At 41.7% G+C, this 25062-nt stretch overlaps 1 protein-coding gene across 11 annotated transcripts in view; it reads left to right on the forward strand.

Moving 5' to 3' along the window:
- The window catches only part of PPFIA1 (PTPRF interacting protein alpha 1), an 89622-nt gene that overhangs the window by 15979 nt on the left and 48581 nt on the right, over window positions 1–25062 (forward strand). For 7 of the 11 annotated variants that reach the window (XM_074955219.1, XM_074955220.1, XM_074955224.1 and 4 more), the window contains exons 3-12: window positions 11591–11692; window positions 13085–13249; window positions 16012–16086; window positions 16596–16697; window positions 16924–17145; window positions 18645–18791; window positions 21934–22068; window positions 22982–23056; window positions 23447–23530; window positions 24189–24320. In XM_074955219.1, the coding sequence (XP_074811320.1) occupies window positions 11591–11692; window positions 13085–13249; window positions 16012–16086; window positions 16596–16697; window positions 16924–17145; window positions 18645–18791; window positions 21934–22068; window positions 22982–23056; window positions 23447–23530; window positions 24189–24320 (1239 nt within the window). The remainder of the gene's footprint in view (window positions 1–11590; window positions 11693–13084; window positions 13250–16011; window positions 16087–16595; window positions 16698–16923; window positions 17146–18644; window positions 18792–21933; window positions 22069–22981; window positions 23057–23446; window positions 23531–24188; window positions 24321–25062) is intronic. The other 4 variants (XM_074955225.1, XM_074955230.1, XM_074955227.1 and 1 more) reach the window with 1 other exon arrangement.

The following is a 25062-nucleotide window of genomic DNA, read 5'->3' on the forward strand; positions in this document are numbered from 1 at the left end:
AATCCTCATTAAATTTTCACAAATGTAAATATACTGTAACCAGAGCCAGGCTTAGAATTTTGGGGACAGGAACCATACATACCATCCACTCTTGCCCCTCCACACAGACAGGCTCTCTCTTTTTCTCTCTTATATCCCAGCATGTGTGGGATCGTAGTGGATCTCAGCCAGTTTTTTTGTGGGGGAGAGGGAAAGAGTGGGGGAACGTTCTTAAGAAAACGTCTCAAAGATGTAATTGAAATTTAGATGGGTTTGCCTCATACCTTGTCAAACTGGTGGCACAGGATTTTTCTTTTTTAATTAAACTAAAAGTGTATCCTTTGCCATAATGGTGGTGAGGGATGGGGAAAAAGTAGGTGTGGGAGTTTCTTCACTGACATGAGCTCCATAGATAGTTGTAGCTTTAGGCATCTCTGAGAAGTCATGCAGTATCAGTTGCCAATCAAAACATGACTGGGGGATGGTGAAGAAGATTCTGAATGTTCTTATTGTGAAATCCTGGAAAGATTCTTTAGTCCCGAAGAGTGTTAGACTTCAATAATTTAAGGTGGTAATAAGAAATGCGCCTGTGTTCATGAGAGGTTTAGACCCAATGCCACTGAAGAGTGAAATGCAGAGCATTATAAGACTTTATTCCTATATTAACTACAAATATTCTTAGTTTGTATTTAATCTGCTGTAGTTTTGAGGAAAATTCTGTATTGGCTAGGACACCCACTAATGCTGTTTACCAGGTCACAAGAGCTGTGTGTAATTCAATTAGAAGTCATACACTGCAAAATCATGATTTATACTTTTTTTAGCAATTAAATTTAGTATTTGCTTTTAAAAACATTTTTCTTTTTGTTCAGATTCAACAGGATATGTGGTTCATAATAAGTCTGTGTGTGTACTGTAGGTACACTTTTAGTGGAAATATGCTGTCCAACCAAGAGCAGCTAAAGTAAAATACGTTTCATAATACAAGAAGTAACGATAGCAGCCATACGATGGAGGGATGATCGCTATCACCTGTTTATGAATAAATATTCAGGTGTCACTTCAAGTTGAGAAGAGTGCTCTGGTTTGTGATGATATTCTTGTTTGCTAGCTTTTGGCTGTAAGTTGCTGCCAGCATTTGAAAGTATTACTTTAAGAAGGCTGTTCAGTGAGGGAGAGCAATCTGAATAAGCCATTTTCAATCGAGCTTCAAATTTTCATTTGTTCACAAAGGATTAATACTGTTAGGAAATATTTGTTGTATCCAAATATTGGACATAGTTTAATCTTTGATATCTTTTTGGATAAATGAAGCTTCTGCTGTACAGTATTGTCCATTCAGATGAATATGAGGTCGTTGACCCTTGAGTCTGTCATTCTAGAAGATTTGAATTTGATTTGTTTTATAGGTGTAAAACAATGTAAGTTGTAGTGACTTTAGTGTGTGTGTAGCATAGTAACTTAAAAATATTTGCAAAAAGAAAAGGACTACTTGTGGCACCTTAGAGACTAACCAATTTATTTGAGCATAAGCTTTCGTGAGCTACAGCTCACTTCATCGGATGCATAATGCATCCGATGAAGTGAGCTGTAGCTCACGAAAGCTTATGCTCAAATAAATTGGTTAGTCTCTAAGGTGCCACAAGTAGTCCTTTTCTTTTTGCAAATACAGACTAACATGGCTGCTACTCTGAAACTTAAAAATATTTGTGATTTAGTCATGTTTGACATTAGAGGAAGTTTATAGAAACTATTTTCAGTCCTTTGCAATGTTTGCTTAAAGATGGAGGCTTGCCTTCTAATAAAAGAGCAGGATGAAAATAAGCTTGTATCCATCATATGAATGGATGTATCAGTAAAAGAAATTTTAAGTGTATTGGCAAGACAGCATATTCTGTGGGCTTTCCTAGTCACATGAGGAAGGGTCTAGTTCTTCTCCATCGATTTTTACTGCACATTAGAAGCAAGAGAGTTGAGTAATGTCTAGACATTACCCCCCACCTCCCTCCTAATTCCCCTTTAAAGTGTGGGGAGAGAGGAGGATTACAGTGAAGTGATTGTATTTATTCTATAACTTCTTTAGACCTATACTCAAAATGTTGTACTTAAATTGAGCATTACATAAAGATATACAAGAAGGAAAAACATGAATTTCTAGAAAAACAAACTGCATCTTATGTGTCTTTATTAAATGCCTAAAAACTTCATTAATGCAGAGTTAAGTTTGCCCAGTGATGACTCTCATGTCTTTCTTGAATGTAGAGAGTGGCTAAACATAAACCTCTGAAAACCAGGAAATGAAGCATTAAGGAATGCACACTTAAATCTTTGAAAACCGGAAATAAAAAGTTAAGGCAAATGATGCCCCCACGGTGCAGCTGCAGCACTGCCCTGTTGAAACTGGCAATAGCTACTGCAAATTGTTTAGTAGGGCTAGTATGAAGCTAGCAAAGAAAGTGGTGGATTCTCCATCTCCTCAAGTCATGACTGGATGCCTTTGAGAGACTTTACTCAAACACAAGGTACTAGGCTCAGTACAGTAGTAAATGGATGAATTTATCAGGCCTGTTATGTAGGAGGTCAGATTAGCTGATCTAACGGTCCGTTATAATCTCTGAAATCCATGAATCTGCAATAAGTAGACATGAGGAAGGACTAGGCAGGGGCGGGCAAACTTTTTGGCCTGAGGGCCACATCGGGTTTCCAAAATTGTATGGAGGGCCGGTTAGGGGAAGCTGTGCCTCCCGAAACAGCCAGGCATAGCCCGGCCCACGCCCCCTGACGGCTCCCCCGGGACTCCTGGCCCATTCAGCCCCCCCCCCTTCTCCTGATGTCCTGTCCCCCCCTGGACCCTTGCCCCATCCATTCCTCCCTGTCCCCTGACCGCCCCCGGAGCCCCCGCCCCCTGACTGCCTTCTGCTGTCCCGTCCAACCCCTCCTCTCTTTCCTGACTGTACACCCCGGGACCCCTGCTCCATCTAACCACCCCTTCTCCCTGACCCCCCCTGGAACCTCTGCCCCTGACTGCCCCCCGCCGCCCCATCCAACCCCCCTGTTCTCTGTCCTCTGATTGCCCTGACCCCTGCCCTCTATCCAACCCCCCTGCTCCCTTACCGTGCTGCCTGGAGCACCGGTGGCTGGTGGCGCTGCAGCCACGCCGCCCAGAGCACCAGGACAGGCAGCCATGCCGCCCAGCTGGAGCCAGCCACACCACTGCGCAGCACAGAGCACTGGGCCCAGCAAGAGCTCGCAGCCCCGCCACCCAGAGCATTGCGCCAGCGGTGCAGTGAGCTGAGGTTGCGGGGGAGGGAGAACAACGGGGCAGGGGGAACAGCAGGGGAGGGTCCTGGGGCTGGCCTCCCAGGCCAGCAGCTCAGGGACCGGGCAGGAGGGTCCCGCGGGCATGCCAGCTGTCTTCTTTGTTCAGTATAGCTGAGAAGTGATGCAGGGATTAGCTGGAGCAGTCTGGGAGAGCTGTGACTGATATGAAGAAAGGTGCATGTGTACCTTGAGATTAAGTATGCCTCATTTCAATGATAAATTTTGAAGGTTGTGTCAGTAGAGGAGCACAAGGGTATCTTCTTGCCATAAGGAATGTCAGCAGCCTGGTGGAAAACATGGCAGTGATCTCCAGGGTTTTGTGAATGATAAGTGAAGGCAGTATCTCAGAAGGAATCTTCAGGGCACAAGTGAAGGGGCTGTGGGTGGGGTTGTATGGTGTAGGCACAGTGTTTAAGTGTAAGTAGATCCTGTTTGCCACACCTGGCCTAAAGTTTTGCCTTAACAAAGAGAAGATGTTAAACTTCTTTCTACAGATCTCAAATGCTCTCTTCCCAAAGCGTTCTGTAGCATCTTTAAGGATAAAGCGCTAAGGCTATGTCTCCCCTAGAGAGCTTACAGTGGCACAGTTGTATTGATGCAGCTGTGCTATTGTAAGATCTCTAGTGTAGCCACTCTATGCTAGTGGGAGAGAGCTCTCCCATCGATATAATTAATCCATCCAATCCATGCGGTGATAGCTATGTTGGTGGGAGATGATCTTTTACCATCATAATACTGTCCACACCACTGCTTATGTCTGTGTAACTTATGTTGCTCTGGGGTGTTATTTCACATCTGAGTGACATAAGTTATACTGACATAAGTGGTAGTGTAGACATAGCCTAATATTCATAGTTCAAAGAGAGAAGTGTTAAATTTACATTGCAGGGGTGTCATTTACCTTTTTTCTTCATATCTTGGTTTTCAGAGGCTTCAGTTTAGCCACACACTACATTCTCGAAGGTCTCAAGGCAACACTGGGCAACCTTAACTTTGTGTTAAAGTTTTGGGTAATTTAATTTCCTCGTTTTTAAAAAAAAAAAAAAAAAAAAAAAAAAAAAAAAGTCAGCACCCAGTGTACCACAACCCAGCTCTCCCTCTCTTGCTTCTGGCTTTTTGGCAGTGATTACCCAGCCACAGGCTGCACTGGCCACATATAAGTCCATTTGCTGTGCCTGCATGATCTGCTTGTGTCCCATCTCTCTGCCTGTCCAGCACAGTCTGGTTCTTGCTCTTGATTCAGCCTTCCCCACCATGGAGAGGTAGGCATCAGCACAGGATCTGCAGGTTGAGAAGCTGAGGAAATTGTGTAGGGTAGGGGTGGCCAACCTGGGGCTCCGGAGCCACATGCGGCTCTTCAGAAGTTAATACGCGGCTCCTTGTATAGGCACCGACTCCGGGGCTGGAGATACAGGCGCCAACTTTCCAATGTGCCAGGGGGAGGGTGCTTACTGCTCAACCCCTGGCTCTGCCACAGGCCCTGACCCCACTCCACCCCTTCCCTCCCCTGAGCCTGCCATGCCCTTGCTCTGATCAGCTGCCAGTGGGCAGGAGGCACTGGGAGCTGATGACGTATTACTGTGGCTCTTTGGCAATGAACATTGGTAAATTCTGGCTCCTTCTTAGGCTCAGGTTGGCCACCCCTGGTGTAGGGACTAATATAGAGTCAGTGGAAATCTTCTGAAGTGGAGACAGACATGAGGGGGACGTGTATGTTGGGTTATTGAAGAGACAGGTGAAGCTATTCCAATATCCTCTGCTGCTTAGCTCTGGCTCGGAATAATTAAAACAGCAATATATTAAAAGGGTTGCATTTTTAAAATGTTTGTAACTTTCTTCTCAACATTATTAGATCTGTCCTCAGAGGATTAAATATATAATTATTTTGAATGTCAGATGGAAAATTAAAACTGGTTTGCTTTTTAAAAGGTTGATAGTTTTAAAAAACATGTAAGCTGTTATCTAAATAGTTGTGTAAGACAACAATTTGCTTGATTTTTATTCAGGTGTTCCAAGTTGTATTCAACTTCGGGCTGAGAGGTAAAACTTCAAAAGTTTTTGTGAAAGATAAGTGATGAAGATAGGTATTGGAATGAAAAATAACTTTTGTAATTGTGTTATAGTCCTGTTGGTCCCAAAGGTTAGATAATTTTTCACAATATCTATTTAAATCCATTTTGTTGTTAAGAATTCTGTTTGACGCTTTAAGTGGGATGTGTCAACCTCTTGGCTCATGTTAGTGGGTTTGACTGGTTTGTGACACAAGTAATTTACTACAACCTACTTGCTGCATTCCTATGTACTTAATTATTGACTAATTTAACTTCAGTATTGAGAGATCTCAAAACAGGTTTTTATTTTAAATGTTTAAGGGGAAAAAAACTAGTTTGATATCCGCATTCCATTCTGAACTCTTCTATTCAGCTTTTTTTTAAAAAAATCCTTTTTATTGTGCACATTTTAAAAAAACCTTGAGATTAAGAAAAAAATTGAATGTAAACATGTTTCACTGTTTTCAGCTGTAGATAGAACTGCTCACAGTGTAAAATTTTAATTTCAAAAAGAAAAGAGCCTACTCAGCTAATGGTTGAAGTCATATATTTCCTTCCTCAAAAATTATCTATTTTGAAATGTATTCTGCCCCCAGGGTAACAGTGTGTAAGTTTCTGTAAGTTCTTTTCTGAGAAACACACTAATCACAGTAGAAACTCACAAGATGAAATTGAAAAATAATGGCAAAAGTAGAGCGATTTACTGAAGTTCTCCTGTCAGCAATAGTGGAGATACTAAATTTTTCTCTCTCATAAAACCAGCAACAACAACATATGGAGGGAGTGTTGTTTTATCCTGGCATTGTAAAATTCTATTGGATAGTGCTAAATAGAGATGTGTCTTTTTACACGAAAATGATAGCCTGAACAGCTATTTATGCAAATCTGGCATAAAATGCTTTTTATCGTTTACCACTTTGTCATGTGTTTTTGAGTTTAGTAGTGCAGATAGGTATGTTTGTTGCATTACGCATGTTTATTCAGACTATAATCCTAGTATTCTCTTTAATGTGCAAGGTGCAAAAACCAATTAACCTATATACTCTATTTGCATGTAGCTATACAGGCAGAACCAGACTTGTCAGTCACTGATAAGAGAGGGTGTGGCTAGCTACCCTGAATAGCCTGCCAGTTTTTCATTCTGCCTCTGACTATAAGAAGGTTTGGCAGACGTGTGGCTGCATAACAAAACAACCAACCAACTTTGGCCACACAAAACAAACAACTTTGGCCATACATTTGCCTTCTGCAGCTGTATTTCTGGTTCTTTCTCAACAATGGGATTTAATGGCCTGTCTGCTGCTTAGACACTATTGGTGCATCCCCTCCTCTCCCACCATTGTGGAGTACAGTATGGGGGGGAAGGGGATAAAAGACAAGAAAATGGGGAAACCACTGTCTGCTCTACTCCACTTGTGGAATACCTAGATGGGGATCTTTGCATGTTCTGTGATCGAGATACCTGCATTTCTCAGCAGTGCTAGACATGGCAGGACATATTCATGAAGTTCCTCTCCCAAGCTAGAAGCAGCAAATCTGGACCCTGAGCAGTAGGAACCTGGAGCAGGTTTCAGACCCCTCTCCCTGCATGACAAGGGAAAAAGGGATACAAGAGGACTCCTCTATGGAACAGGACAAATCTTCCTAGATGGCAGTTTGCATTAGTGTTACCGTCTTTCAGTTTCCCAAAAAGAGGACACTGCTGGAGAGCATGGAGGGAGCTGAAAAGGGGGTTACAGTTTGTGGGAGTGCTGGAGGGGGTATATTCACCTCACTCTTGAGGTGGGAGACAGTGTGGTGTGGCTCCCTGTCACAATGGCAGGGCAGCTGGCCCAGGCCCGGGATGCAACACCAGCTGTCTGTCAGCACCTCTGTGTCTCTTCCCCTCCCCAGAAGTCCTGGGAGCCTAGGCTCCCTGAGCTTCCTGGCTCTGCGAAAGCTTGATACAAAATGCGTTTGCCTTTCTAAACAAAACTTTTGGAATTCCGATTCTTCAGGAAACTTCAACATTTCATTTATCTTTCTGTTGCAGACATTTTTTTTTTGGAAACTTGGAATTTCCTGTGGAATGAGAATTCCAATTTCCAGCCAACTCTAATAGTTATAACTCAGCTATTTGAGAACTTCCTTTTTCTTCCCATGTTGTCATTTTAGTAATGGAATGAGGGAATGGTTGTGTGCTTTCTGTTTGGCGTTATTAATGAAGAACTTGTAAGGACACGTTTTGCTTTAGTAAGGTCTGCATCTTGGCAGCATTAGAAGGTTTTAATTTATGTAGGCAACTTAGAATGAACAACATTTGAAATACATCTTTGTGTTTTTGATTGTGTATTCTGTATCAGGTTTTCATTAAATGTATTAAACTGTCCTAATGAAGTTTTATCATCCTCCTGCTTGAAAATGGCAAAAAGAATTTAATTGTCATGCAACAAGAGTAAAGATGTTTTGCTTTTCCTATTTTGTTAAAGGAGGACTCCCTTTTTCCTCAAACGGAGCAATCTTTTATGATTGACTTAAAAAAGCCATTTGATCTTCACTCTCAGTAGTAATCTGAATTGTTTTTCCACTGTATAGATTTATTTATTTATTTATTTTTAAGCAGGGAGGGTTCATGATAGTCATGGATTGTATGTCATTGATGACAGTGATACCACTATTGGTTTTTGTAGTGACTTTCAGCAGTCTAATGTGTCAGGAGTCCCAAGAGCATATGCCACAGAAGTTACTTTTTGTATTTTTTTTCCAATCCCATGTATCTTTTGGATACAGTTTACAGAATGAAGCTTTGTCTACACTGCCAATTGAACGACAAAACATTTGTCATTCACAGGTGCTTAAAAAAGGCCCTCCCCCACCCCGAAAGACACAAGTTTTGCTGCGGCAAGTGGCAGTGTAAACGTTGGCAGTGTAAAAGTGGCAGAAGCGCTCTCCTGTCGACAACGCGAACCCCGCTCACAAACAGCGTTTACACTGCCCGACGTGTCACTAAAAGGTGTGTTGTGTAGACAAAGCCTTGGGCTCTGAAACTTTTGTACATCAGCTTTGAGTCTGCCTGTTTTAGTTGCACATGTTAACATTGTAGTAGTGATGTTTTAGGTAGAGCTGAGGCGTCCTTTCAAAGGAATTTGTTTTCAGGCATGTCTAGCTTAACTCAAAGCAGCTTTGTATTAAAGCTTTAGACTTAGGGCTTGGCTACACTTGCAGATGTATAGCTCCGGGAGTTAAACCAGCCCTCGGAGACAGCAGCGGGGAGAGTGCTGCCATGTGTTCACACTGTCAGCTGCAAGTGCAGTGGCATGGCCATATTTGCGGCACTTGCAGCGGCATTTGCAGCAGTGCATTGTGGACAGCTATCCCACAGAGCACCTCTTCCCATTCTGTACTGGCGCTGAGGCTTGTGGGAAGGGGGGAGGAGGGTGCATGGCATCCTGGGTCCTGTCCCAATGCCCCATGATGGACCACTTCCATCTACATTTGGTGCCATCTTTCAGTGTTTTTTGTACTGCACACTCTGTCTTCCCTTTCGGTCTGCGGGAATGGATCCCAAACTGCTGAGGAATATGCTGATGGGTCTCGCCAGCACGTCATGAATTGCATTCAAGTTACTCCTTATGCTACAAAGTGACTGTGAGGAGTCCGACGATGATGTTGACACGCATAACGCATACGACACGAGATTACTTGTGGCATTCACGGACATGCTTACCGCCATGGAGCGCCGCTTTTGGGCTCGGGAAACAAGCACTGAGTGGTGGGATCACATTGTCATGCACGTCTGGGATGACAAGCAGTGGCTGCAGAACTTTCAGATGAGGAAAGCCACTTTTATGTGACTCTGTGCTGAGCTCACCGCCACCCTGTGGCACAAGGAAATGAGATTGAGAGCTGCCCTGATGGTGGAGAAGCGCGTGGCGATTGCAGTCTGGAAGCTGGCTACTCCAGACAGCTACCGATCGGTTGCTAACCAGTTCGGAGTGGGCAAGTCTACTGTTGGAATTGTGTTGATGCAAGAGTGCAGGGCCATTAATCGCATCCTGCTCAGAAGAACTGTGACTCTGGGCAATGTGCGTGACATTGTGGATGGCTTTGCACAAATGGGTTTCCCTAACTGCGGAGGGGCAATAGATGGCACGCATATTCCAATTCTGGCACCAGACCCCCTAGCTTCTGAGTACATAAATCAGAAGGGGTATTTCTCGATGGTTCTCCAGGCTCTTGTGGATCACCGTGGGCGTTTCATGGATATTAATGTAGGTTGGTCTGGAGAGGTGCATGATGCACTCATCCTTCGGAACACAGGCCTTTTCTGGAAGCTGGGACTTTCTTCCCGGAGCAGAAGATCACCGTAGGGGAAGTTGAAATGCCCATTGTGATCATTTGAGACCTTTAATGCCCTGGATTATGAAAACGTACACAGAGAGCCTTGACAGCAGCAAGGATCTGTTCAACAACAGGCAGAGTCAGTGCAGAATGACTGTGGAGCGTGCTTTTGGCCATTTTTGGTTGCCGGGGGCCCCTATACTCAACACTGTCCCCACATTTTTCAGAGGATGGGTTTGTCCTGGAAGATATCTCGCTGCTGAGGGTGACCTGGGAAGCAAGGGAGGGTCTTCCGCAACAATGCGGCTTCTGCCCTGGCCCTTATGTGGCTTGCCTGTATGCAGCAATGGTCCCCCCGCCCCTAATGGCACAGTGGCATGGACATGTTAGCCTTACTGGGACAAGGAGCACAGTAGCTCTGCCAAGGAACCCGCGCAAGTGGATTGCCCAGCTTCTGCAGGAGACCTTCAGTGAGATCACTGAGGCCGATTACCATGATATGAGAAAGCACATCAACCCCCTATTCCACATCTAGGCATGCATGCAGCCCTAACCCTTCTTTCTGTAACCCTCCTCACCCCCCAACAGCCCGTACCCAACAACTGCCATCTCAAAATAAAAGCCGCTTACCTCATCTGCTGTTTGTTCTTCCCCAAGCACTGTCCACTGCGACTGGTTACCTTCCTCCTGGTTTGAAAACAGCTCCTGGCTGCATGCATCTAGGGATACTAGGCCGTCCTCTGTCTCTGGGCCCCCCTCCTCCTCAGCACCCTCGCTTCCACTTTCTGCCTCCTGCCTTTTTGCACTCTGGGCTGCCATGGCCCCAGAAGTGTCCATGGTGCTCTTCGGAGTGGAGGTGGGGTCGGCCCCAAATATCTCATCCAGCTCTTTGTAGAAATAGCAGGTCATGGGAGCAGCTCTGGAGCGGCAGTTTGCCTCCTGCGCTTTGTGGTGGGCATTCCGCAGCTCCTTCACTTTAACCCTGCACTGCAGTGCATCTTGGTCATGGCCCCTTTCTGTCATGGCCCTTGATATCTGCCTGTAGGTATCTTAATTCCTACAGCTGGAGCGCAGCTGGGACTGGACAGCTTCCTCCCCCCAAACACTGACGAGGTCCAGCACCTCGCCATTGCTCCGTACTGGGGATTGTCTGGCGCGTGAAGGCATGGTCACCTGGAAAGCGCGGCAAGCACTCCACGCCTTGCTGAGCAAACAGGAAGGGGACTTTCAAAATTCCCAGAAAATTTAAAGGGCAGGTCTGACAGTTGGTCACCTGAGGGCAGGGCAGTAGAGTTCAAAGTTATGACCAGAGTGGCTAGAACAGGCATTGTAGGACACTTCCTGGAGGCTGATCAGAGCGCATTAATAGACCAGGTGTCTACACTGGCATCGTGGTGCTCCAGCTGGGGCACACCAAGCTCTATGCTTCTCGTGGAGGTGTATTACCAGGGGTGCTTCAGCCGCGGGGTCCGTGCGCTCTACCTGCCTTGCCAGTGTGGACGCCTCCGGAGTTAGGGCGCTTGGGGCTGATTTAATGCGCTCCAACTTGCAAGTGTAGACAAGGCCTTAGTGTATGTGTAGTCCTCAGTAAACAGTATATTTTGCTAGGCTTGAAAACTTTTTAAGAAAAAAGGAAATAAAAGCACAGATAATTAAAGTGACTTGACTCATACCACACGAGATTATTCACATACTGAGGAGAATCCATGTCTCTTGACTCCCAGTCATGAGCCCTGTTTCCTGGAAAACATCACCCCTCTTCTAGCATCACCATCTCCTTCCTGGATAAACTTTTTCCTTAGATGTGTTGAATAAAAATAATTGATTACAACTTTACTGAACTACTTATTGTGGTAATAATTAATATAATTGGGTTGCACACCGTTTACGATACTGATGTATTGTTTGCTTTATTCCAGGAGTTTGCAGCACTTACTAAAGAGCTTAATGTATGCAGGGAACAGCTCCTTGAAAGGGAAGAAGAAATTGCTGAACTGAAAGCAGAAAGAAATAATACAAGGGTTAGTTACTTGTCTGATCTCTATTGATTGTCATCTGTGGCTGGCTTACCACCCAGAGCCGGTCTGTCCCTCTTTTTTGGCAGGCCCTTTAAATTTTTCTGTCTAGCTCCACCTGGAGTGGCTGCAATATTGTTTGTTTTAAAATGAAATTACCTCAAATACAAAACAAGTGTCTCTGCTGGGGTGCTGTATTCTAGGTCTCACCAACTCAGTACTTGCTCTCCTGGGTTGGGAGGAGAGGTCAGCAAGCAAACAGTCCTTCCTGGATAATAACATCTGCTCTCACAGTGAGAACAGGGAGCTTTCTCTGCTATCCCCTACCTACCTGGGTTTTGTCTTGTTTGGTTGGATGATTGATTGAGTGATTAGGAGACAGGGAGCTACAAATATCTATACTACAAAAGTCTTGGCTTCAGGCCTGTAAATAGTCTCTCCAAGACTGTCTTCCCCTGAGACCATTTCCTCTCTCCCCATGTCTGCCCCACTTCTCCCCAGGATCTTTGGTCTGTTGAGACTCTTGGAATGGGGAGACACTTGACTCCATCCCCCTCCAATTCCTCTTTTACTTAAAGGACCAGTAAACCCCATTAAACCATCATTAAGGAAAATATAATTAATTGGAGAATTGAACTTAATATTGAGATTCCCTTCAGACTGTGTATCATGCTCTTATATACCAACTTAAAACTCAAAGATGAAAAATTTGTAAGTTCTTCTTTGAGTATTGTCCATATGGGTTCTCGCTGCTGGTACAATTGTGCCTCATATAAGGAAGTGACAGTATAGCAGTGTCTTTTAGGGCTGTGAATGCACCCTGTGTATATTCCACCTAACGGCAGATAAAGGACTGCAGCTCTGACTGCCAGAGGGTTCCTTCATGATAAGGGATTCTGAATTAGCGTAAGACTCTGAAGTAGTGGAGTAGAAGTGCAGGTCATGGAGATCCACACAGTTCGTGCAACCATCGTTCGAGCAGTTGCTCCCCAACAACTTCTTCATATATTTCCTGTGTACAACCCAGTCCTGGTGATTAGAAAGCAGTTCCCAGACTTGAAACAGACAAGGACCTGAGAAGTCTTATCGAAGCAAAGATTAATATGAAGCTCTGTCAAACCTGGCATCTTACCTAGAGGCTAGGTCTGGGGAAGAATGCTGGGTAAAAGGGTGAACAGTGGTCCATGTTGCACCTCTTCCATTTTATTAACTTTATACAAAGATATCACTGAAATGTTAAAGGCAAACAAATTAATATATTTAACATTGAACTTTGACTCCTGGGTTGAAAGTTCTTAAATCAAACCTAATATTTTAGAAAGTAAAGTCATTCTAGTCTGATGTTCAAAACAGGTATAAACATCTTGTTCCTTATTTACTTTTTTGTTTTTATTTCAGCTGCTTTTAGAACATTTGGAATGTCTAGTCTCCAGACATGAGCGATCCCTTAGAATGACTGTTGTAAAGAGACAGGCTCAGTCTCCAGCAGGAGTTTCTAGTGAAGTTGAAGTTCTCAAAGCACTAAAATCACTATTTGAACATCACAAAGCCCTTGATGAAAAGGTAACGAAGTGTGCCAACTAATGTTTTTCCTCCCTCTCCCCCCTCTTTAGTACAGTAGATGTGCTGTGCTAAAGCAAAACCAGTGTAACTTAATATAGTAACATACCAATGTAAGCTGCATTAGTGTAAAAAGCCCTACTTTGTGCTCATGCAACATATCTACATTAGGGGTTTTCACACTTATTTTCTTGTATTACAGTAACACATAAAAGGCATCATTGACTAGGTTCTGTACACACGAAGTAGAAGACAATGGACAACAGGTGGTCACAACAAATAGACAGTGGGAGCACAGAGTAACAATGCTGAAGCTTATGCTCAAATAAATTTGTTAGTCTGTAAGGTGCCACAAGTCCTCGTTTTCTTAATGCTGACAGTTGTGGTTAGAGAAATAAGCAGCAGTCGCAGCATACCAGCTGTCTAACCATTGTCAAGTGTTTTGTAGTCGTCATGTATAGGTGAGTTTTAAGGAGAATAGTGTGGTGTGGCTATGTGGCTTTTTGCAGGGTGCTGTTCCCATGAAAAAGAAATGGCATGGGAGAAAACAAACATATATGCTGGAAAATTTGACACAGGAAATCAAGGCTGGCATCACTGATGGAGAGAAAATAGAGATCAGTCTGATCTGAGGCCACAATGGGCATTAAAAATGAAAACAAGTAGTTTGTACTTGATGCTGTGGGAAAGGGAAGCCAGTGAAATGATACAAACAAAATGGTGGTGTGGTTGAAACAACAAACCAGGAAGACTTTTTTTTTTTTTCCCCAGCAAGAGTTTTAATGAATTTAAGAGGACAGAGACAGGTAAGCTGGCATTTATCAGTGTTGGAGGAGGAAATTAGGGATGTGAGAGACAGGAGAAAGGGAGATGTGATGGTTGTGGATGGCAGAGACATTTTTTATAAATAGGGTTTGGGTATTCCATTTGGACTGGAGAAAAAGGGTGAAAGGGAAGTTGCTGGGGGAGGAACTCAGAGAGGTGGTGATGATAGGGAAGGTTCAGGGAGGAGTCGGAGTCAGACAGAGTTGGGGTGGATGTTACCAGATGCAAACAGAAGAAGGCAAGAGAGGAAGCGGAGGTATGATTTGTGAGAGTAGGAGTGAGGAGGTGGTGGAATGGGACAGGAAGAACAGAAGAGTGAAAAGCTGATGGGAGTAACATAGGGAGAGGGTAGAATGGAAGGGGAGATGAAGTAGGGGAAGGGAGAGAAAAAGGGAGATAAATGCAATGCAGAGAAATGGTAAAGTTAGAGATGAGAGCAAAAAGTGTAGAGTGGTACCAATAATCAACAGTGCAGTGTGGTTACAAGGAATCTACTGATTCCTACTGTCTCTGTTCCTAATCACGAATACAAAATTATATAAATAATCAAATGCTCAAGGGACAGTTACTTGTGTATGTAAGTAGTTAAATGAGAGAAATCAGTAGCAGTGTAGTGAGTGGCTCCGTACTTAAGGTGAACAATTACACCAGGCCTAGACAAGGCAGATCAAAGAAGCAGTTAAGTGAACTAGTGAGTGAGTCGGTGAGGAGGTGATGATAATTACCGGTTCAGTCAGTGCAGTCAAAAGGGAAAGCAAAAACATGTTTTCATAGAATATCAAGGTTGGAAGGGACCTCAGGTGGTCATCTAGTCCAACCCCCTGCTCAAAGCAGGACCAATCCCCAATTTTTGCCCTGATCCCTAAATGGCCCCCTCAAGGATTGAACTCACAACCCTGGGTTTAGCAGGTCAATGCACAAAGCTATCTTTGAGCTATCGCTCCCCCCTAATGTTGTGAAGTCGTTACGCCTTTCTGTATGCGCTACTTGGTTGGAATTTGAGTGTGCTGCTGCTTCTTAGGATGGTGGCTGCTCTGGGGCTGGGGGAGTCATGCTGCATCTGGGGAAGATTTAAAGAATAAAATCTCTTCAAGGAGCTTATTTGCACTGGTGTTACACTTTTTTGTAAATTTTCTTAATGTAGAAAATTCATTCATTCATTCTACCCCTTCGTCTGCGCATGCTCTTCATTCTTCATAGCCTCACTTTCATCCCACTCTTCCTTTCCCTGGTCCACACATCCTTTCCCTTACATTGACAGGATATATATGTGTAACAGAAGAAAATGAAAAAAGAAGGAAAGATAGTGAAGTAGGGCTAGAAAGGGAGGGACAGGGGAAAAGCTCCTCTCTGCCCCCGCCAACCCTGGATTTGTTACACAGGAGGAAGCTGGTTAAAGGGAGAATCCTGGAGCTCCTCAGTTTACCTGTGCATTGGGCCTGCTACCATAGAGCTCAGCTGTGCAAAGGGGCGCAGCTTAAGATGAACCCCACTCCCAACTAGCAGTTTGATTCCTAAATTTTTGTGTCTAGTAAAATGCTTATTTCTTATAACTTGCAAATTCTATAAATTGAAATCATTAACTTTGAGTGTTCCTTACCAGGGGGAGGTATATTTTAAATACACAGAATTTAGTCTAGTTTTAAAAGGTGGCAGCAAGTGGAGTTCACCTGCCCAATGGAGAAGTTCTGACTCCTTGTTAGGTAAAGTGTCAGTCAAAAGTTTATCTTAAAATCTTAGTCAGTTTTCCAGAAGATCCTTTCTGTGATGCATGTTAAAACTTCAGAATTTGATGGTGTAAGTCATTGACACTGATGGAGCAATTAAGCATACTGAAATGGGAAGCCATACTGCTAGGCTTATAACATTTTTGTCTTGTGTTCACAGTTGCTCAGTGCTAAGATAGCTATAAGATTGTTACTGATGACTTTATTTTTCAGGTAAGGGAAAGATTACGAGTAGCACTTGAAAGATGTAGTTTATTGGAAGAAGAACTAGGTACTACGCATAAAGAGGTAGGTCCCTATAGTAAAATAAAATTTTGGGGGATGTTTGGGTGGAAGAATTTGTCCCATAGCATCAAATCAGTATTCTTCCAAATATTAGTATATACAGATGATTCTTAGTTATTTACTAGTAGTTTTTTGTTTAGTTAGATCCCAATTGGATGAGTTTGATTTCACCTTAGTTTTTGTTGATAGAAGTCTATATAGGAACTATACATATGAGCTGATAATTCTGTCTCACAGATAGACTTTTTTCTGGTTTAAGACCAATGGCGGTAGCATAGCAGGCATGGAATAGGTTTTTAGCTGCCTGTATTACATCTTTGCCCATGCATACATACATCAGTCTCTTCTTTAAAGCATTAATAATCTTCTAAAGATTAAATCAGTAAAATTCATTACTCCAAACTTACTCATTTGCTTCAAAGTGAGGTCATTGTACTGTGTTAGATATTGCTTATGTGATAAGTGAAATACAAAGTGAAATGTGCTACAGTTTTTTTTACTTTTGTTTTTAGTTAATGATTCTGAAAGAGCAAAACAATCAGAAAAGAACACTAACTGATGGGGTGCTGGATATAAATCATGATCAGGAAAATACACCAAGCACAAATGGGAAGGTAAGGTTGTTTAACACTGATGGATTTTTTTTGTCGTGTATGGGTTGCAATATTTGTCCACTCTTAAGTATATAATTAAAGTACAAGGTAATTATTACACCTTTATTATTGGATAGACTGCACAAACTAACTTTAATTAACTTTGTTATATTGAAACAATATAGTATATTTCAAAGCTCCATGTAGTGTGGAAACTTAAGGTGGTGGTTTTTTTTTAATGTAATAGAGATCTTCTGATGGTTCTTCAAGCCACGATGAAGACCTTGCTAAAGTTATAGAACTCCAAGAAATTATAGACAAGCAGACCAACGAGCAAGGCCAAATGAAGGAACGTCTCACTGCTCTTTCTAGCAGAGTGACAGAGCTGGAAGAAGATCTTGACACAGCTAGAAAAGATTTAATAAAATCAGAAGAAATGAATACAAAGTTGCAAAGAGATGTACGAGAGGTGAGGAATGAACTGTGAAAGTCTCAGTAGTTCCAGCTAAGCCAGACGCTACGTGGGTGTACTAAGCCCTTTCCCTCTTATGGCGATAGGTGCTTAAGTCTGGGGTTCATGGAGATGCTACCTCATTTTAGCAGTCCATGGAGGGAATCCACCACCTGGATTTAGGTGCCTAAATGCCTTTTTGGATCTGGGCCTAACTGCTTAGCTCATTCCTGAGTGCTAATTTTCTTGATGTTGTATCGTTCAATTGTGTATTCTCAAATTTGTTTCTATTAATTGTTTGCTAAAGTGATGGTTACTAATTAATTAGTAGAAACATTGACAATCTTGTAGGTGTCCTACATTCTGCCCTCTGGGCTGGAAGAAATGTATCTTGCTAATTGTCAGCTAGGGTCTAGACTTAGATCAAGGAAAATTTGGTGTTTCATATATGTAGCTACCCCAGGGGGAAAAAAGATGTGGAATTTATCCATGCTTGCTTTAGAATAGATGTTCTACCAAAAATTCATGAATACACAAATACGATAAACATTGCTATCTCTGTTATCCTCTAAGGGCAAGGCTACTCTAGGAATATGAATAAAATTTAGATACCCTAACTTTTGACAATTCTTTTTTTCCTTAAGTTAACTATAACAAATTGTTTGAAAAATGCCTAATATCTACAGTATAAAACACTTCGTATTTTCAAAGATTTCAAAGTACAGAACATAACCTCACAGTTTCTTTGATTTGTGGAACTTTGTGTAATAAGACCGACTGTTCTAAAGGTGATTTTAAAGTGTACTTAAAAGAAGCTGGGAGATAACATTCAATGATATTTTTAAAATAAATTTTAGTCTGGAAATGTAAGCAGTGCTGTATGCTATGCAAAAATAGACAATCTGGAAAAGATGTCAAAGCCTAACCCCAAATATTCAAACTTTAGTGCCTAAAATTAGGCTCTTAAATCCATATCTAGCTACCTAAATAAAGATCCTGATTTTAAAGATACTGAGCTCCTGCAGCACATCTGAACTTTAGTGGGATTTAGGAGTACACAAAACCTCTGAAAATAGGACACTTTTTAAAAAATTTAATAGCTGAATATGAGTTTAAGAGCTGAATTTAAGGCTCCAAGTTAAAAAATTTAAGTGAGTTAAGTTCAGTCTAACACACTATAAGGAAAACTACTCTAATATTGTAATAATTCTGAGGTAAATAACAATTAAGCATTCTGTAACTCACTACTTGACTCTTTGCTAGTCCTTTTTTTTTTATTTTAAAGTGAGTGTGTAATTTAATAACACAATTCTTCTAAGTAAATATTTCAACACCTTATACTTTCTCATTCCTACAGCACAATCAGTAAGTATGTTTGATAATCTGGGCTAAAACAGTATCATAGAATTCTATGAGTCTATGATACTGTTTTAGCCCAGATTATTAAATAAATAATTCATATCTTTTAGTGAGTAAATGTAATTTCTTTATTCTGACAAATGTTTCTCATAACATAGGCCATGGCCCAAAAGGAAGACATGGAAGAAAGAATTACAACTCTTGAAAAACGCTACCTCGCTGCACAGCGTGAAGCTACATCTGTGCATGACCTCAATGATAAACTTGAAAATGAAATTGCTAATAAAGACTCCATGCACCGACAGGTAATAATTTTAATTAAAATAAAATATTAAGAAAATTCTGTTCAATATATTCCTGATGAAGATGGTAATATTTAAACTATAGTAGTACCCAATATGTGCTAAGGCACTTACTTTTTATATGAAGAAGATTACGATATTTTACGAGCAGTCATACTTTAAAAATAAGTCTAATGTGCTATGGTTACCTATGAAAGTCTGAGGTCAAAGTTAAGGTTGTATTTTAGATTGTTTTCTCTTTGAAGAATTAGAATTCCAATTTTATGTTGGAAATGAAAAGAATTTGTTGTGGAGGTGAGGAGTCTGTGTATCTGGGTACAACTATTAGTGAAAAGTGTTAATGTTCACTTGGAGGATGTTGTAATTCTAACTGGAGACTTTCTCTAAATGGTTGTGTTGAAAAGAAATGTAGTTAAGTATTCTTAACTAATACAGTATTTTGTGTGGGAATTCCATGATTTGTTGTTTAGCAACAAATAATTAAACATTTTGACATATAAAGCTTATGGCAGAGAAGGTTGTGCTCTTGACAGATCTTGGAGAGGCACACTGGTGCTGTCCTTTTGCATGTGTGTGAATTATAGCTGCGTTGGAATTAGTGGAGTGTATTATGTTAAAACTTTGCCTATGATTTCCCACTTTTATCAACCCCCCTCTAAGCTCCTATACTTGTTCACCTACATCTCTGCTTCTGCTGGTTCTCTGGGCTGCCCCATGCTTGATCCCTTTCTATATCTCTTCTTCATGTACTGCAGCTTGCTTCATGCCCCTGGACTCCATGGCTTGCTGGAGTGACTTTGACCTCCATTTTTATAAAATGTTTGAAAGTTTAACAGGAGAGTGTGGGGTAGAGGTAGAAGGGAAGAGCTCCACTGCCCATCCCTTCTCAGCACCACTGTTCAACCCCACTGATTAATCCTAATGCTTGGCTGTTTCCTCCTTTTCCTGTCTCCCCACAATGACTAGTCTGCATCTCTTATTTCTGGTGTAGAGCCTCTATGAACCTTTTATCCTTATTGCCTCTGTGCATGCATGTCTCTAACCCAGTGATCCCCAAACTTTTCACATCGTGCCCCTATTTAACCCTGCCCTCTTCCTCCTCTCTCCCTCCGCTCCCCCCCCCCCGGGGGCTGGAGCCATGGCCAGGTGCCAGGGAGTGAGCTGGAGGCGGGGCTGGGAGCAGAGCTGAGGCTGGAGCCCGAGGCTGGGAGTGGCGCTGCAGCCAGGCCAGCAGCCAGAGGCCAAGGCTGGGGCCAGAGCTGAGGGCATAACTCAGCTGGGTGGTGCTTCCTTCCTGCCCTCCGTCGGGGCTGCCCTGGGCTCTGTCATGCACCCCTGAATGTTTCTCAGTGTCCCCCTAGGGGGGCACGCCCCACAGTTTGGGGACCACTGCTCTAACCTAGACTGAGCAAACCTGTGGGAGGCAATGGATATCATACCAGGACTCCCTTTGAATCTTAGCAGAGAGACAGCACAATAAGATGAGCAGCTGGCTGATGGCTCTAGGTAGGGGTCTAGGAAGGGAAGCAGTTAGGTGAGTGGGGCTACCTGGAAGAGAGGACAGAGTGAAGGAAAGTGGACTGCTTGGGGATTGAGAAAGTAGGTAGGGAGCAGGGGCTTGAATACAGAAGAAGCAGTGAAGTGCCTAAGCTTTGAAGTTTTACTATCTTTGATAGGAACTGTCATAAATATAAAGGGAAGGGTAAACCCCTTTAAAATCCCTCCTGGCCAGAGGAAAAATCCTCTCACCTGTAAAGGGTTAAGAAGCTAAAGGTAACCTCGCTGGCACCTGACCAAAATGACCAATGAGGAGACAAGATACTTTCAAAAGCTGGGAGGAGGGAGAAAAACAAAGGGTCTGTGTCTGTGTGCTGCTTTTGCCAGGGACAGAACAGGAATGGAGTCTTAGAACTTTTAGTAAGTAATCTAGCTAGGTATGTGTTAGATTATGATTTCTTTAAATGGCTGAGAAAAGAACTGGGCTGAATAGAATGACTATCCCTGTCTGTGTGTCTTTTTTGTAACTTAAGGTTTTGCCTAGAGGGATTCTCTGTGTTTTGAATCTAATTCCCCTGTAAGGTATCTACCATCCTGATTTTACAGAGGTGATTCCTTTACTTCTATTAAAAGTCGTCTTGTAAGAAAACTGAATGTTTTTTCATTGTTCTAAGATCCAAGGGTTTGGGTCTGTGGTCACCTATGCAAATTGGTGAGGATTTTTACCAAACCTTCCCCAGGAAGTGGGGTGCAAGGGTTGGGGGGATTTTGGGGGGGAAAGACGTGTCCAAACTACGTTTCCCAGTAAACCCAGTTAAAGTTTGGTGGTGGCAGTGGAAATTCCAAGGACAAAGGGTAAAATTAATTTGAACCTTGGGGAAGTTTTAACCTAAGCCGGTAAAAGAAAGCTTAGGAGGTTTTCATGCAGGTCCCCACATCTGTACCCTAGAGTTCAGAGTCGGGGAGGAACCTTGACAGGAGCCATTTCTGATTTTGAATAAATTTGATCCATCTCTTTTCTTTGACTTAGACAGAAACGGTTGCACCAAATAATGCTTATCACTTTCTTTCTTTATTTTATTGAAAAAAGAAAACTGGTTTATGCTTGAGATTTTTGTGTACAACTAAATTAATTTAAACTTTGAAGGGTTATAAGCCAGTCACTTAGCTAGAGGGAACAGAAGGAAACATTAAGTCATTTTTAACCTTAACTTCTAAAATACTGAACACATTTACTTTTAACTTTGCCAGAAAACTAAGTGTTAAATTTAGTGCTCATATAACCAAATTCCTTTGCTATTTAAGTAAAATTAATCTCCTCTATAACTGCAAACCTCTGCATAACCTTAAAATTCTATCCATTAGCAGTGCCTTCATGATAGTGTGCATGCTGTGGTTGTGTTTATGAAGGAATTCAATTTTTAGTGCAGTGAAATAGCACTTTTATTTGACAAACTTAATTTTAAAAGTTAGTTTGGGAAGCTGCTTTTCTCCTTTTTGTATTTGGAAAGTACAATCAATGCTGAAAAATTGTTTTCCATTAGTCTAATAAAGGAAGCTGTCTGTCTCTCTACTCCAGTATTTGATAAAGGAACAAGTAGCTACCATGTTAGTTGTAAATGGTGACTCTTGCATTCTCGATCTTTAGAGTGAAGATAAGAACAGACAGTTGCAAGAACGACTGGAACTGGCTGAGCAAAAGTTGCAGCAGACTTTGAGAAAAGCTGAGACTTTGCCTGAGGTGGAGGCTGAACTGGCACAGAGAGTTGCAGCACTTTCAAAGGTGGGACAGTAATTCACTGCATTGTGAGAGTGTCTTTTCTGTGGTCATTCCAACTATAGCAATTCTGTTCTCAGTCTTATTTTCACTGATTTTCCAAACAGAATCAGTAAAATGTTTTCTATATTCTGTGCTTTCTGTTTATTCATTCTTCTAATTATCTAGCATATGTTCAAAATATTTAAATTCTAATGACTTCCTCTTTCTGTATTTCTATTATTGGGAGTTTGCTGTAGCAGCTTTTGTATCAGCTTTGTGCGTTGCATTGTGAAAAGTGTTTCCTTTCCCTTTGCTGTTTGAATTACTATTTTTGTTACTGTATAGAACTGCTTTAGTCCAGAAAGAATGTGCTGGGAGTCATTTAATACGATCAGCAACTTATGACTTGGCAGGGAAGAAGACAATTTCTTCCTTTTTTTTTTTTTTTTTTTTTTTTAAATTAAGGCCATGTCTGCACTACAGCACTGCTGCTATGCCACAGTAGTGCCATCGTGTAAACAATTCCTACAGCAACAGAAGGGGTTTTTCCATCGCTGTAGGTAATCTACCTCTCTTACCAGCGGCAGGCAGATTAACGGAAGAATTCTTCTGTTGACCTACCTGCATCGATACTGAAGGTTAGATGGGCATAGCTGTGGTGCTCAAGGGTGTGAACTTGTCACACCCTGGAGTAGTGTATCTGTTGACCTATCTTTTAGGTATAGGCCAGGCCTAAGCAAGGATTGAGCTGAAGATTTTAAGTAATGGGCAGTCAAACTTCAGCTTGCATTATATGTCCTTAAATTGCTGCAGGGAGAATAGCGGCTTATAGAGTGAAGTAATAGTATGTCTAGTTGCTATAAATGGACTTCTTGAGTGTCTTTAAAGTCTGTTTTCATTTTTTTTAATCTTTCCTATCCCTTTATTGGCTTTGTAGTCTGACCCTTTGTCTTCTGGGAACTCTGCTGCTAAAGAGGCTAAACTGTTGGAACTTGCCTCCAAGTTTAGGAAGGTAGAATTTGTACACCGGTCCTTGTTTCTGCTTGCCGCTTTCTGCTTTTCATGATTACTAACATAGGCAATGGGGATGAGTGTAGAGAGGAAATCCTGTGACGGGATTTATACATTATTGCATTGTTGGAAATATGAATGTAAATTTTCCTGGTGAGAAGTCCATTGTCAGCAATGGTTGAACCATGAAATTCTGGTGTGGGAGGATTAATTGATCATCATTTAACCTAATGAGGATTCTTAGGTTCTGGTAGTAAGCTGTTTTGCACTTCATATAGACAAAAATGGCAGTTTGCACGCAAAAGCATGTTATGCTTCCTGCTAGCACATCAGTCTTCAGTACATTCTTAAAGACTTAAATACTAGTTCTAGTTTGTTTTCAAATTGACAGGCTGAGGAGAGACATGGCAACATTGAAGAACGGTTACGACAGATGGAAGCACAATTGGAGGAAAAGAATCAGGAATTGCAAAGGGTATTACAAAAATATTTTTTGGTATAGAAATCAACCTGAAAAGTAAAACTCTGATCCCTTGCATGGTAGCCTGTGGTTGAGCTGGGCCTTCGCTTCTTCTATGTCCCACCTCTAATGTGGTGCTAAAAGTTGCAGCGAGGTTGGGGGATTTATGATGATTGCTAGTTGTTGCTCTTAATTAAAGTTAGTGAACTTGATTGTGAGCTTTGAGTTTCCAGCTGAAATTTGAAATAAAATGTTGAAAAGTACCGGTCTACCACAATTTATTCTAATTAGATCTCCCTTCTCACAAAAAAAAATCTTCTGTAGACATAGTGAGTCAGCTGGCCTTGGAGTTGGCTCTGCAGACTTTGAAATCGACTTAGTCACTATACTGTAAACTCACAGTTGGAAGCCAGCGAATCTAGTACTTCTGATTATCTGAAGGTTTTGGGTATCCCTGAAGGCCTTCGGATGATCAAGGTATCTGGATTAATTCTGAACCTTTGAGGAAAGTGTCTTTCATTGGAGAAAATAAGGAGTTTGGGTTTGGTGAGCCTTACAGTTTTAACAATCTGGAGATCTTTCTAAATGACACTTTTTTAAAAATGTTTTGTAGGACAGATAACTTTAACAGCTTTGAATTAATCATACTTTTAATGCTTCCTAAATAACTTAGGCTAGACACAGAGAGAAGATGAATGAAGAACATAATAAACGTTTATCAGATACTGTTGATAAACTTCTGTCTGAATCCAATGAAAGACTTCAGCTTCATCTCAAGGAAAGGATGGCTGCTCTGGAAGATAAGGTAGAAAATAATTTAATGTGATGATGAAAGTAGCTTAGAAGTTAATGAAATGTATAGCAATATGCTTGTTACACATTTTACAATACATATATAATTTAGTCTTGTAACTTTATTTGTTAAATAATTATCTTTTATCATAAACAACTTCCATTTAGAGACACTATCAGCATGACTTTTTGAAAATAGCTGATTCTTAGAAAACTAAGCCAATTTATCAAGAGTGCTTTCTATGTCCTAAACTTAATTCTTAGGGGATGGGGAGGGGGATTCCTTTAATTTTTTTTAAAGGATTTTTATGCTTTCTATTGATGATTGGCGTTGTCTGTATAAACATGTTTGTTTTGGGTCATACAAGAAGTCTGTTGCAGAGTCAGGAACAGAACACAGATCTTGAGTCCCATTCTTCTCCTATATCGTTTGCCCTACTCCTCCTTTCCTGTCTAGTCCAACGTTTCCTGGATCATAGCGGTGATCCTGTCAGCTAGAGAAATATCATCTTTCCCTCACAGGAGAATGTCTACTTGACTATAAAAATGGTCACTGGACCAAGTGATCAGTTATTGCATGCTTCAGACGTCTGTCCAAGGTTCTGTTCTTTGCCCTCCTAATTCAGCTCCTCTTCCAGCTTGTGACATCTTGCAGCCTGCATGGACTTTCACTTATTGGCTTACTTTCATCTGTAGTACTTCAGAGATTCCTCTCTGAAGAAATGCAGTGATTCCTCCCAGTAGGATGAAAGAAT

Source organism: Natator depressus, chromosome 6, assembly GCF_965152275.1.
Source record: "Natator depressus isolate rNatDep1 chromosome 6, rNatDep2.hap1, whole genome shotgun sequence".
Lineage (NCBI taxonomy): Eukaryota > Metazoa > Chordata > Testudines > Cheloniidae > Natator > Natator depressus.